This window comes from Pygoscelis adeliae, unplaced genomic scaffold, assembly GCF_000699105.1.
Source record: "Pygoscelis adeliae isolate BGI_AS28 unplaced genomic scaffold, ASM69910v1 Scaffold160, whole genome shotgun sequence".
Taxonomy (NCBI): Eukaryota; Metazoa; Chordata; class Aves; order Sphenisciformes; family Spheniscidae; genus Pygoscelis; species Pygoscelis adeliae.
The window spans coordinates 4373763-4388551 of record NW_008824035.1 but is presented as its reverse complement, the minus strand read 5'-3'; the positions used below and the strand labels follow the sequence as shown (position 1 = coordinate 4388551).

General features: G+C 49.9%; 1 protein-coding gene across 1 annotated transcript in view; it reads left to right on the top strand.

Annotated features, from left to right (window-relative positions):
• Positions 1 to 14789, top strand: part of NRP2 (neuropilin 2) — a 115804-nt gene that overhangs the window by 83168 nt on the left and 17847 nt on the right. Inside the window, exons 13-15 of the mRNA XM_009333035.1 lie at positions 7692 to 7954; positions 9220 to 9316; positions 11788 to 11808. Of these exons, the coding sequence (XP_009331310.1) occupies positions 7692 to 7954; positions 9220 to 9316; positions 11788 to 11808 (381 nt within the window). The remainder of the gene's footprint in view (positions 1 to 7691; positions 7955 to 9219; positions 9317 to 11787; positions 11809 to 14789) is intronic.

Below are 14789 nucleotides of genomic sequence, written 5' to 3'. Positions count from 1 at the left end.
CCTTGCTTTGGTCCTGCCCTTAGAAATTAAGAAGACATGACACAAAAGGAAACAACTATTTGCTTTTTTCCTCCCGGCACAGCTTTTAAAAGCAACTTGAGAAACATGAAAAAAAGGTGATGCCGGCCCCTCAGCAGGGACAGAATCGAAGCATTGTTTGGTTCACACTCCCCCATTCTTCCCCTGCCTTTCCCTCGTGCTCCCTCCAGCACTTTGTTTCTGCTTAGAAAATTCATCCTCAGACTCCAGGGAGCAAGGAATGAAAAGCCCTTGTTCGGGGTGGTCTTTTCTTGTGAATTCCCCACCCTGGGGTGAGCAGTTGGGTGAAGGAAAGCAGCTGTGCTTGGTTTAGGGGCAGGGCAAAAGCTAATGGGAACTCAAAGCCGCTGGAGCCCAATTCACTCTGATTTAAAGGTGCTGGCCTGGGCTAGAGGCCATGGCTGCTCCACGGTAGCAAGGAAATGTGCTGTGCCTTTAAAAGCCGCATGGGATGTGTTTCTATTTCTTCTGAAAATGGCAAAACAAAAATTAGAAGGGAAAAAAATTATAATGAAAGGAGGAGCCCTGGCCCAGTCTGCATGAGAGGGAGGGGGAGGGAAATGACCATGGTGAAATATCCTCTGTGAAGCACTTGATTAGAAAAGTCTGCTGAGAGACAGGCCTGAATTCCTCAGATATCTCCTGATTTCATTTTATGCGCTGCATGCAATTCCTCCTCATCTTTGGCGCGGAGAACTTCTCGAGACTGACAAGACACCCACTGCTCTCATTCCACTATTTTTATTTCCAAGATACTCTTTCAGGCAGCTCTGCATTTCTTTTTTTAGCCCTGTGTTCCTTGGGCTCTTCACACCATGGATTAGCTCCACGTCCTCTCCTGCAGGCTCACGTTACACGTCTGGGGACCCCATTGGTGAAAGTGGACCCAAAGTGCCCAACTCAGCAGAAACCCAGCATGGTTCCAGCTGTTATCCTGCTCTTTGCAAGCCTAGAAAATACTGTTGCTCCCTTTTCCATGCCCCCACAAGAGATTGCCAGGATTTTTCCCTCTGTGGATTTTCAGATGCTTCCCATCTGTAGAAAGATTCCCCTTAGCTGCACCTAGAAAGCTTCAAGGAGCAACAAGTTCAGGTTTCAATGAGGTTTCATCCCCCCTCCTGCTGCACACAATGGCAATGTCCCATTGGTGTCAAGATAGAGGTCTTAAGACCTGAAGATAAATCTGAGTTGGTAAGTTGGGCACCTCAACTCTTCACCATCTTTGAATTTCACTGGGGTCTTGGTCCTGAAGGGTGTAAAGATCCTGGGTCATATCCTTAGCTGGTAGGTGCAGTTGCGTTGCTCTCAGTGATGCTACACTAATAAGCCAGCACTGAAAAGCTGGAATCGGTGTGTTTTGCCCATTTTTTTCCCCTATCCTTTTCTTGCAGTCATTAAGTAAATACCTTGTGGTCCTAGAAGAGCACTGTGGGGTCTGCACCTCCACCACGCACTGCTTCTCATTCGGGTGAGCACAGCGTCGGGGTCAGAGCCCTGGCAGCATTGTGAACCCCGTGTTGTTCAGATGTTGGCAGCTGTACATGCATGCAGAAAAGGAAGCGATTTTAACCTTGCAGCTCTCCTGACCACATAGCTCTTGGGCTGGGCTGCAAAAACCCACCGAGAGCTTCTGTTGTGGGCCATGGCCTCGCTGGCTTTGAGGGTCAGGAATGCTGCTCATTCGGGTTGCAGGCACTGCAGGGAAAGGTTTATTTGTTTCAAAGCGTTTCCAGCAGAGGAATGTTTGTAGTGCTCTGAAGTTTTGTAAGAGCTTATTTTTTAAGGAAAACAAATGTTGAGCTGTTTTTAAGCTGATGGTGACCCTTTACCATTCCTGTGTTTTTCCCATGGGATCTTTAAAAGGGAAAGTTTCATATTTTTCCTGCAATCCATGAGAACTTCTGCCTGAAGGCCTTGATCCTACTCTGTCCAAACCAGCAGAAAGGTTTTCATGGTGTTAATAGAGCAGGGCTGGACTGAACTGGGTCTGCACTACTCTCATGAGACTTACTCTCAGGGCTTGTGCCTTGGGGACACATTTTGACCTCTAGGGTCAATCCTGTCCCCCTTTGAAGTAGGAGGGAGTTTTGCATATGGGGTGGTGTGAAAGTCAAGCACTTCTGTGCAATGAGTGAGCAGCTGCACGCTGTGGGAAGGAGACCACATACCCGGCTCTGTCTCTCCCCACTCCCCCCATGTGTGGTACAGATGGCCTCTCAGCAAAGCTGTACGCGGCTCTCCTGACCCTCATTTGCACAGTGAGGACAGCAAACCCTAAAAAGTCATTCGTGCTCTGGCTGCCCGCAGCATGGTGGAGCTGGGATGCCCTGGCACCCAGATCATGGGAGGTTTGCTGAGTGTCATCTGGGCTGTGCAAGTGCCCTGGCCGTGGACTAGGGCCAGGCTGTGGCTGGACTGTGGCCATCCTTGTGTCCGTACTTTCTTTCATGATCAAAGGGGCTCAGCCACGGTCTGTCCCTGCATTGCCAGCAAAGCTCCCACTCGCTTGGGCTGGGCTGGAGGCAGAGGAGAAGAAACCATTCCTCTGGGGCTCACCCATTTCTTCACTGCTCGCCTGTCTGAGTCCTTAGTCATTTTTTGGACCCAAACACCAGTGACACACACTGCCTATAAAACCGGGCTGGAATGCCCTCTGGAAAGCAAGACATTGTCTCTCAAATCTTAGCGTGTGCATCACTCCGTCGCTTCGCAGCAGTGACTTAGCAGCCCGTGAGTCACTGAGCCTGATTCAAGAAAGCGTGCGTGTGCGCAAGCAAGCTGCAATGTGCAGCCTGTGCGGTGGAAGCGCTGGCTCGGGTAATGCCTTTAATTGTGCATGCATAAATGCCGGGCAGGGGTGGGTCTGCGCACACCCTTTCATGTATGGGCATGCAGGGTGCCTGTCAGGCTGGCAGTGGACGGGGCACAGTGGCAAGCAGCTCACTTAGCATAAATGTCAGGCTCCAATTGGCATTTGGTTTGTCAGGGACACAGTGCCCTCCCTGCACTCCCAGGGGGGGAGGCAGCGGGACTCACAATTGCGCCGTACTGTTGAGGACATGAGGCTTAATTAAAAGAGAGGATGTAATGGCCTGTCCATTAGAAAGGCTCTGGAGAGCAGGCGGAGGGCTTGGTTCTGGGCAGGTGTGGGGTTTTATGCCTTTTCATGGACTGATTTAGAGACTGAAATGGCAAGGACTTGGCAGGCTAATTAACACATAATCAAAATTGAGGGGATTTTCCAGCAGACGCAGTGATCTAGTTAATATAAATATTAGTTTTACGGAGGATTGATTTCCCTTCGTAAATGAAAGTCAGTCATTGAGGAGAGGCCTGTCACTGAAATTACAGTGGCAGCCTTTTGAGGTGAATTTGCATGATTTGCCAAAAAAAAATTAAAAATATAATAACTATCCAATTTCAATCTGCATATTCATGCAGCTGCCATCCCCCTGCTACCAGAGCACCCTGCAGTCGTGAGGGGATCTAAGCTGATCCGCTCCCCGGGAAAGGCAAGGGCTGATGCAGCCTCCAGCTCACATGCCCCAGAAGGACAGCAGGGTCTGGCCCGGCTGGGACGTCTCCCCAGCCCTGACACAGCATGGTCAGGGATCGCATTTGGGGCTGTACAGGCAGCAGGCAGGGTCCAGAGCAGAGATGCCACCTATGGGATTTGGCAGACAAGAGGTGGCTGCCGGTGGGCTGCGGCACTGCCGCTAAAACACACTGTGAAACAAACTCTGCAATGAAGAAGAGTGCGGTGACCTTTGGTGGGACGTAAGTGAAGGCAGTTCAGTGTCGGTCCTCCATAGGAGCAGAAGCTGTAACTCAACGATATCCAGTGAGAGGGAAATGCGGAGGGAATCTGAAATCTCAGTAATTGCTTGTGTACATCCTGCCCAACATGTTTTGCTGGAAAACCTCCAGATGAGCTGCGGAGACCGATGAGGGAAGGTGCTTTTCTTGGGAGAGGGGGTGAAACGTGCAGGACCCAAGCACAGGCAGGCTGACCTTGCAGAGGGGGCGGCTGCCATGCCTTGTGCTTGCAGCCTGACCTGAACTGTGAGGCTTCATCCCCCGCTGCCCCTAATGTCCTCTCAGATGGCTTGCTAGCAGGAGGGGATTGGTGCGCCAAGAGGAAGCTGTGTTGGCCAGATGGTTTGTTTGCAGGGCCTGGCTGGTGATTTATCCGGGACTCACTGCCGTGCACATACAACAAGCGACTCTGCCATCATCTGGCTGGGGATGGTTGCGTGTTCACGCTCCTCTGGCTCCCCTACATCCAGATGATCCCATAAATCTTCCATGAGATTTATGCCATAGCATTGGTTGCAAAAACAGCGGTAGGTTAAAATGCCTGAGCAGGTTTGTCCTGCCTTTTTTGAGCCGGTGCTTTGAACTACCAGTGCCAGTTTGGTGGGGGATGTAGCTGCCATGTTAGCTGGAATAGAGGCTGCAAAGCGAAGTTCTGGGAAAGAGATTAAAATGCATTTCTGATCCTAGAAGAATTGATCAGCTCATTGTTGCAAGGCTCCCTTCAAGTGTTTTAGCAGGGGAAATCAGCCTTTCAGGTGCTTTCTGTGCCAAAGGCTTCCATTTACTGTATCAAACAGAGTGACTACTGGAACCACCGGGCTCCCACATGCTGTTCCAACAATTAGCTCCACAGTGCTCTTGTTCAGTCAATCTCAGCAAATTCGCAGGGCTTTTCAGAAACTAGCCATTAGAGAGATCCAGCCATTTCATCTTCAAATGACACAGAAAGTTGTGTCTGCTTGCACTCCGCTCTCCGTTCCAGAAGCTCCTGTTACCAGGAGCAGGAGCGTGTGGTACCCAAACCCACTGTCACTTGCAGGGGAGCAGCTGGGTTCGTCACCCAAACACTGACCCTCCCCGCAGCCCTTGGGATTCCCAGCAAGTCCTGGAGAGCTCTGTGGGCCCCAGCAAGGGCTGGGCACGGAGCACAGAAGATGCAGGGTTTGGGAAGGCTCCCACAGCTCTGAAAGAGCCTCTGTGGTTGGGGGGGGCATTGGTTTTGGCTGTGGTTCAGGAGTTTCTTTGATTTCACAGCCTGATAGGAATGGGGTCGGTGTCATCCCTGGCGGGAGGGATGTGACTCAGAGACACACAGGCTCTTTTGCTGAAGCAGCAGAGGCAGTGACGCTGGATACCACCGGCTCCCAGTGAGGGGTGCAGATCATGGGGAGTGTCCAGCTGCACAATTTACATGGTCCCCTGCAGTCAGCTGTGGGCTTTGGGTGGATCCAAGGGTGGCTCACATCCCTGAACTCAATCAGGCTGCCTAGATACTGGCACCAAAGGTTGGTGCTGAACTTCGAGGATCTGAATTTGATCCTTTTTGAGCCTGGCTGGTGCTTTTATTAAGGATTTGCCTGTGAGACCATTTCAGCTGTGAGATAATTGTATGATTGTAGTCTGATTTGCTCTTCCACCTTGTTTGTTGTTGCTGCTTTTTTCTTGTTGTTGTTGCTTTTTTCTTTGAAGAGGCTTGTAGGGAATTACAAAAAGAGGATTTTAATTCAGGAGACCTTGATGACTTATTATGCCTTATTGCTCTTTAGGCATGGAGTACAGCTTGTTCTTTTTCCTTCCTCCACTTGTTTATCTCCCACATCTCCTCCTCCACCACTACCACTCCAAGGTAAATCACAAGAACACTCCTCCATTAGAGAACGGCATGGTACTTTTTCAAGTGATTCACTCAAGCAGGAGTGGGCAAACACACTTTCATCTTTTTTTCTGCTGCTGTTTGTTGGCATAAAGTGCCAAGTGGCCAAAGTACATTTCATAGGTGCTGGAAAATATTGCTGGAAAATGTTGCTCGCTCTTTATGTGGCCGGCCAGGGACAGATTTGTCCTTCACGCAGCAAAATCAGTGAAAGTTCATATGGAGTGGATACGCTTTTGCAGTATTTTGATCATACATCCCAGGAGTAGAATGATGGCAAATCTTTCTGCTGTCTTGTCCTAAATTTATTTTAGAAAGCTGCGTAGCTCACGGTGGTTGGTTTCAGCCCAGCTCTCTGGCAGTGACAAACTTGCGGCAGGGCCAGTGGCTGTGCAACCACTGATACATGTCCCTTGGGCTGGGATGTCACCGGATTGCTGAGCGGCAACGAGGTCAGCTGCTATTTTCTGGGTAGGACCTGTCTTTCGATGCTCAGGAGCTGAGCTCTAAGTTCAGGTGTCTCTGGTTTAAGTTTTGGAGGTGTTTTGGGTGCACTTTGCAAACATTCTCAGTGCAGACACTGCTCTTCTGCCATTGCTGTGGGCACTGAAGCTGCAGAAGGAGCAGGGCAAGCAGGAGGCAGGCTGCTGCTCAGAGCTTTGCCCGTCAAGCACAGCAGGCTAAGACGTGGGAAAAGGAAGTGACAGACCCTTAGCTGTGGTCCTGGGGCAGAGGTGACCCCGCTGGGCCGCAGGAGGGCTCACACGTGCTGGCATGAAGCACCAGTGATACTTGCCCACTGTGTTCCTCCCTCTGTTGAGTGAAACGCGAAACACAGCAATATTTGTCGTTGGCCTGTCTGTGTCGCCTTGTACTGCAGGCGCTGCAGTGGAGCAACCCAAGGGACTCTGTCCTGCCGTTGGTCATGATGGGAGGGGGCAGGTAAGGATCAGATCAGCTACACGCTTGGCTTTCAGTCTGTGCTAAGGGACTTCAGGCATCCAAGCTCTGCAAATGGGGAACTCCTTGAGGAGGCTTCTAATCAGAGAGGGCTGGAAACCACTGATTCCAGACCAAATCAGCCATGCCCAGGGATTTGTATCCGTGGGCTTTTGCTGCTATTGGTATTCAGATCAAGTATCTCCAATTCCAGTCTCAGCCTTGAACTTCTCGTGGGATATCAAACGTACCAAATCTCCTCCCTGAGGATTACGCCACACAAAAAGCGTGGCGTAATTTAAAATGTAATATTAAAGCAAGTTAATCCCCTGCTGTATGTATTTCAGCTACCTTCAAGTTTGCAGCTACCTGGTTGTCACCTGTGCATACTTCACTCACTGGGACCACATCCTTCCTCTGTGCTGTGCTTTAGGGGCTGTTTTGCTGCATTACAGAAAAAACGAGAGCCAGGCTTTCATTTTGTCGTGTATATCCTTGAAATAAAATTGTCAGCTAGACTGTGATTGTGGAGTATTTACCTCTGGGGATGAAAAGAGGCAGGATGAACATAGCTTGAGATCCCCATCCCAAGATGAGTTTTCAGCACCAGCGGTTAGAAAAACCCACCTCAGGCTTGTTCAGTGAGCAAGCTCCCAGCAGAATAAACACAACCACACACACACCCCCCCAGTGTCATTATCACGGCGTCGCTTCTTCTGACAATAAGTGCTCTTTAACTTCTCCTAATTATATCGATCTTTGGCTTACCACTTTCTGGTTTTGCTGTCCATCTCCTACCAGACAGTAGTGGCTGGGGGGGGGAGAGGTGCCCTGCCCAGGCTGCACAGGGCGCAGCAGTGGCACGGCTTGCTGCACACACGGAGGGTGCCGGTGTGAGGCCCCACTCCTGCGGGCACGGCTGTGAGAGCCTGCCCAGCACTGCCAAAGCCACCGGGCAGGAGGTGAGACACTTGTTGCAAGCAGCCGCATAAAATAATATAATGGTGCTTTTCTCTTTGAACAGATGGCAAGAATTACCTGCAGCTGCAGAGCAGCAGAAGGAGGGAAGGCCAGCGAGCCCGGCTCATCAGCCCCACCATCTATCTGCCCCGGAGCGCTGTCTGCATGGTCTTCCAGTACCAGGCGTGGGGCAGCAATGGGGTGATGCTACGGGTCTGGCGGGAAGCCAGCCAGGAGCGCAAGGCGCTGTGGGTCATCACAGAGGACCAAGGGGAGGAGTGGAGGGAAGGTCGCATCATCTTGCCGAGCTACGACATGGAGTACCGGGTAAGATGCTCAGGGAAGACTTGCTGGGCCAGCCAGGCATCTCCAGCATCTTTATTTCAGTGTTTCAGAGCCAGGGCCCATTCATCATTAGGGAATGTGGCTGTTTTCATTGTGTTTCTCAAGTTACTATAGTAACTAAATGACACTGTTTGTTATTCAGAGAGTGCCTGTCTTCCGCACAGACTTGGGCTTTTGTTCAGCCTGTTGCCTTTTATATTCCTCAAATCTCCCACTTTGCAAATATTTTCCCTTTTTTTTTTTTTCATTTTGTTTTGTGCACTTGCCCCCCCCAGCTGATGGTCATCAGATAGTCTGACCAGAGGCAGGTGGGCAGCTCCAGGGAGCAAATGCAGACCCTGCAGCCAGGAGAAGTGAGAAGCTGGGAGGGGGCACAGTCAGCTCTTAAGGGTAGGCAGCAAACAGGCCTTCTCCAGCCTTGGCTGCAAGTGCTGACATGGGAGAAGGAAGAGGGAATGCAGGTTCATTAGTGAATCCACTTCTCAGATACCTTAGACCAGATCAGAGCGCTGAGTGCAGCGCTGTGGGATCAAGGCCCAGTCCCACTGTCAGGAGATCAGTGAAGAGGAGGGATGAGCTGGAGGGAGCAGCACTGCTTGCCACAGCCGCCTGAGTCCCTCTGGCCTGGCTGTGCCAGCGCCCTGCGGAGAGGCTGCTGCTTCCAGGAGTGCCTTTGGCACGGTTAACCCTTCCGGGCAGCGCGCCGTTTGCCAGGGAGCCAGGGCTGCTGTTGTCACTTGTTAATGAGCATCAGCGCGGCATCCAGCACCCTCCGAAGCAAAAGGAAACACTCACTTGGAGGCCCGAGGCAGCGCTTTGAGGACCACTCCCAGCAGGGAGCATTGCTCTGGCTAGCTCCCAGCCCCAACCCTGACCTGGGGAGCCGATGCTCTCAGGCCACTGACCCCCCCAAACTGCTGCCTCCTGCAAGGGCCGGAGGGTGTCCTGTGATGCTGAACATTGATTCACTGAGTCTTTATTCCATGTGAGAGACATTTAATTGAACAAATTGCAAGCTGAGTGCTGCCAGGCCAGGTAACAATCTTTCTGCCGAACCTGTCCCTGCAGAGCAGCTTTCCCATGGGGAAGGGGTGGCAGAGGCAGGGCAAGGAAGCAGGACTAGTCTCAGGTCATTCGCAGGTATGCAGGGAATGCCAGGAGCAGATCTCCTGCCCTTTCCCTCAGGAGCAGCAGCTGCTCTCTGCCTCCCAGCTTAGCATTGACATTTCTGTCCCAATTTCTCACAGATTGTGTTTGAGGGATTTATACGCAACGGCCTCTCGGGAGAGCTGGCTCTTGATGACATCCGGCTAGGCACCGACATCCCACTGGAGAACTGCATGGGTACGTGCTGTGTCTGGCTGCGGGGTTGGGGATGATGGTGGGGACAGCTGGGGCTGGAGAACCTTCACTTGCAGGCTGCCAGTGGGCTACTTCTTCTCCCCTGCTTGAGTTACCGGGAGTTTCTGGATCTCAGCTGGGACTTTCCTTGCCCACGAAAGAAATAAGGAAGACTCAGTCTCTGAGGGACAGGGGTTCTGACCGTGTTGGTGTGAAAGGCAGGAAGCACATGTCTCTGCCACGCAAAGCTGGAAGAGCAGCTGAGGGTTACCGAGGACTATTCTATGCGATAAGGACATACACCAAATTTAAAAGGAAAGTGCTGGACAAAAGAAACCAGCTGTCAGTCAGTATTACATGCATAGAGGGGCCGATGAGTTCAAAAGGAGTCTTCTCTAAAAAGAAATAAAATAACAGAGGGGTTCTACGGCAATGTTAACAGAATAATAAAAGGAATTTTTTTCCTAGAATTCACCGTTCCCCAAACCAGGCCAAAAGCCAGGTGGATTCATTCAATTTGAAAGACAGAGAAGGCTTTAAAAAAAAAGAGAGAGAAAAAAGTTTGTTTTAGCAGTTTGCGGTGGAGCTGTTGCCCTGCCCTGTTCCTCTAGCTGGCGTATCCATGCACACACTCTGATGGCTCTGGTCGCCGTCTAGTTTGGATGTAGATTTAGAGCCATCCCAGTTGAGGATGGGATCATCAGTATTCAATTAGTGGGATCTGTGCTAAGAGCTGTGCACAGTAGCAAGGCCCTGCTCTTCTGCGTGACCTGGAGGAGGCACATTTCACTGTTAAACACCCGCAAAGTGTCCGACCCATCCTGAAGTCACTGGAAAAAGTCAGGTGGAGCAGAGTGTCTCTCCCCTTTGGGCTTTTAAAGGCCCCATTCAGTGAAGCTGCTCTCCCCTCCCACACCAAGGGAGGGGGAGGATCCCGGTGCCTCCTAACCCAAGCAGGACCAACGCTCTCTTCCAAGGGGTGTATCTCAGGGGAGGAGGCATGGAACAACTTGTGCCTGTGAAGGGCTGGTCATGTCGCTTGCCACCCTGTGCAGGCAGGTGATAGTGAAGATGGTGCAGGAACCGGCATTAATAATAGAACAGAGTACTGGGACTGCCCCAGAGATGCTCTTGAGCGCCATTGGTCCCAGTTTCTTTGATGCTTTGAACTCTGCTGGTCTCCCATCTGCCAAAGGAGCTAATACTCCACATGTCAAATTCTCTGTATTTAGGGCTTGACAGTGGTGTTTTAATCCCTTGCCTTCTATGGCATTAAAGAGAAGTAAGACTGATGATTAACACTAATAGCATTTCCTATCTAACTTCTGAGCTCAGCAATTCGCTCCAGTGTTACTGTATCTTGGGCCTCATGAAGCTGAAGTTTAATATTTCAAAACAAAAGCATTAATAAATTATAAAGTTTCAAGCATTGCCAGCCCTAAAAATAACACCAAACTGCCACACAAAATTACTTGTCCCATTCTAGGAAGTTGAACGGGAATCTTAAAACTGATAAGGATAGTTTGTTTCAGATCATTTCTAACAAAGGGCTCCCACTGCAAACTTTAACATAACTCATGGGTCATTTCCGATGTCACCAAAATAATAATGAAACGGTAGAGATACAGTGCTGCTCTCTCTCTGTCAGGGCCATGAGAATAGCTGACTCCAGCACAGGCTACTGTTTTTTCAAATGTAATCCTGGGAAGTAATCTGATTCATTTTTAGCGTGAAAGAACGCTAGTAAGTCACAATAATTTTTTCTTTTGACAGATGTGTCATTCGCATTCTGAACTTGAGTGATGATTTCATAGCACTCAGTAGAGCCAGAGTCTGCTTCTGTGACTCACAGGCATAATGCAGAAGTAATCTAAAAATAATCAGAAGTCTATCGCTTCTGCGAGCAAGTAATCAGTAATAAGTACTGATTATTGCTTTTCAGATCCAGTAATTTGTAATAGATTACTTCAAAGTATCTTGAAAGAAGAAAAAATACACTTGCCTTTGTTTCTTGGCACTGTGAGATGCAGAGGAGCATGGCATCGATGCCCAGAAGTAACACAGTTCCCATGTGAATAACGATGCCAAAGTTGAGGCAGAAACCAAACTGCTCTTGGAAATTTTAGGGGGTTTCAGGGTTTCATCACTGCGCCAGGTGGGGCTTTGTCTTTGGATGACTCAGGCCAGCCAGCTGAATCCACATGACCCTCAACTTTGGATATATTTTTCTCTGAAGCCTGTGTCTGAGTTGAAGCTTATTGCGTCTGGTCACTCCTCAGCTGAGACGGGGTTTCTCCCCGTCCTGGTGAGGTTGGCTAGCACCCCGTGCCGTTTCGAGCGAGTGGCTTTTTCTGCTGTGGGCCATAGCCACACGCCTGCTCCGCTTGGCCACTGCAAATCAACAAAGACATGAACTGCGGCCTTGTGTGTAATATTCCCCTCTCTAATACTAGGTTGTTTTTTTTCCTTTGCAGAACCCATCACAGCTTTCCCAGGTGAGAACTACTTTCCAGGTAAAACTGCACTTCTCTCGGTGGTTTCTTTCTGCTGGCACGGGCTTTTACATCGAAGGAAAGTGATGTGTGTGCTTGTACAAACAGCAAATGTTCTGAGCAGTGAAATGCCAATCGTGTGCTAAACCTCCCCCGCCGCAGCAGCAGGAGGTGGCACCCTCTGACTCCTGCTAGGTGACAGGGAGCAGGCAAATAGACAAGTCACACTATCTTGGGGCTGCATAGCATTAGGAAACCTGCCATCATGAGGCACTTGGCCTCCTGAAGAGCAGCTGAGCCCAAAATGGGAAGGCTGAAGAGTAAAGGGTAGTTATCAACTGACTTAAATGAAAAACCAGTAACCAAATAAAGGTGAAGTGAGGTGGCAATGACTTAGGGGGGAAGGTTGTTCTCTAGTTTATAGATGCTCTGGCAGTGGTGGTGTTCGAGCTGCTAGCGAAGGAGCGTGGGGCTGGTCTGCTTGGAAGGGGAAGGGAGTTGGGAGGTAGAAGCGGGAGAGCAAACTGCCGTGAGGAGCTCTGAAGGTGACAGTCAATAAAAGGAAAACAAGGTGAAATGGTGCATTTAATAGCTTAATACTAGCCTGAAGGATAGAAACTGGCATTTCTCTGATCAAACCTACAGAGTAAGACAGAAGGTGAGGAACTCAGAAAAACTGCCTCGCTCTTTGAGCAGTCAGTGGGGATGCTGTTTGTCTTGCTCTGGGGTGAGAAAAGCTATCTGCTTTTGCAGGGAAGATCAGTTTAGTCTGTTTGAGAGGTTTTTTACCCTGTTTTGATTTTGGATTTTGTTTTCCTGCCTGCCTCTTCAGGAATGCGTCTGGGGGTTGTGTTGTGATGAAGAGCAAACTTGGGGCTCCCCTTAACTTTGACAGTTGTTTTGCCAGTTCAGTCAACACGCCCTTTGCTTTCACTTGGACATGATGTCTGTAGTCTTCCCGTCCCCTACTTTGCTGGTGGGCTGTAGGATATGGCTGGGCTCTGCCCTAGAAGCAGCTGCATTTCTGTGTGGGGCAAAGCTGTCTCTGGTAGGTACGCGTGGTGGGAGCTGTGGCGGTAAAGGAAAAGTAGACACTGAAACTGAAGTCACGTGCGCGACTCCGTCCCTGGGGTGTGAGGCAGGCTGTGGAGTGTTACCAACGGGAGGGACGTGCAGAGTGTAACACCATATTTTACAGTCATACCCACAGTGTAACAACTAGGAATTTGGGCTTGCTTGTTTGTAGGCTGTTTATTTATCTGCTGCTCAGGCTTGTGGTGTTACTGAAAAGCTGCTGCAATATTCTCAGCTGACAGTTAAAGCCTTGCAACCCTTCCTCGCTTATACCATCTCTCTATGTTCTCCTGGGCCTGGTCTGGTACCTATTTTGCAAACAGCATCCTTGTCTTTTAGGGCTTGTAACGTGCGTGTCATATTCGGTTTGAACCTCATTCTGGGTTCTCACATTGTGTCTATCCCAAAGTCATGTTGTTTCTTTTGCCCTTCACCCCAGGCCCTGCTGCCTGTATGCCTCCATTTCCTCGTCGTATTCCCCAGGGCACGCTGGCTGGGTAGGGACAGTGTTTGCTGTGCCCAGCACAGTGAGGTCCCAGAGCACCACAAGCAGATACTCTTGCAGGCACACCTCCCCTTCACACAGGAGCTCACCAGCTTGTGCCAGTGGGCTCCTGCCCTTCGCTAGCTCCCTGGAGGACAACCTAGCACTGCTCATAACAGGGGAGCAATTGCAGCAAAAGGTTGTAAAGGTTTCCCTGGCTGACAGGCAGGAATAGATGGGGCAGAGGGATGGAGTGACCAGGGAAGGAGCAAAATGCAAAGGGAAAACATGAAGAAGTGAAGATGAAGATTGGAGAAAGCAAGATAGCAATTAAAATGAGGGGAAGACAGAGATGCCCAACAGAAGGAGGGAGCAAAAGGAGGGAAGGAGTCCCTGGCTGGAGAAAAAAAGGGAGCTCAAGAGGAAAGACTGTGCAGGAAGTATTGAGACATTCTGTAGCCCCCACCCCTGCAATTACATGATGAGCTGAAAAAGTTGGATGCCATTAAAAATAATAGCAAATCCTTCCTCTCCTGGCTTGGGAGCGCAGCTGAAAATATGCACCTTACAGGCTCCAGGATCACAAGGCAAATAATAAGAAGAGAATTGTGTGGGTGGAATATCTTTCAGCTAGTAGGTCGGGATCTTACAAGACCAGTCAAGTGTGCTTAAACTGTGCTGCATTTGAGAGTTGATGCATCTCACCCATAAAGAAAAGGTATAGCAAGTGGCTGGAAGCAAGGACTTAGATAAATACCAGGCTAAAAAGAAGAGACATATTCCAAAGAGCATGGAGACAAACTGTGGGGAGAATTTGCCTTTGGGACTGGTGGATTCTCCCACACTGGGTATCTTGAAATCAAGACAGCAATATCTTCCTGGAGAAATTACAGGTAGCAAATAAGGGGTTGAGGCCGACACCAGTTTTGTGGCATTCAGATTAGATGAGTGTAATACTCGCTTTCATCTGTGCCATCTATGAAAAGTCCAGCTGTGTTGCTTGTCCACAGTGGTTAATGTCAGTGATTTTGGAGACGAATACGAGCTGTGACACGGCAGTGGCAGAGCAAGGCCGGCAGCCCTCTAGGAGGCTCTCTGGAAAGGACTTTCTTCTTTTTTTCCCCAGATGACTTTTGCTCTTGCTTCTTTTGGGTTTTGATTTCTGCTACACAGCTCTAAAACTGGTCCCTGTAGAGTCTTCCCTGTTGGGAAGAGGAAGGGGCTGTACCTGGCCAGGTTGGAGGTGTGAGTGCAGCAGCACACCCACATGAAATCATCCACCCTGTAGGGATTAAGCCAGGTTTCCACTGACCGATGTCCCAAGCTGCGCATAAACACAGCACCCACAAACTTGACATCAACAGCAGGAGGCATTTCTTTATTAAGACAAGAGCCCTAGTGAATAAATGAGGAAGCAGGGGAGGCG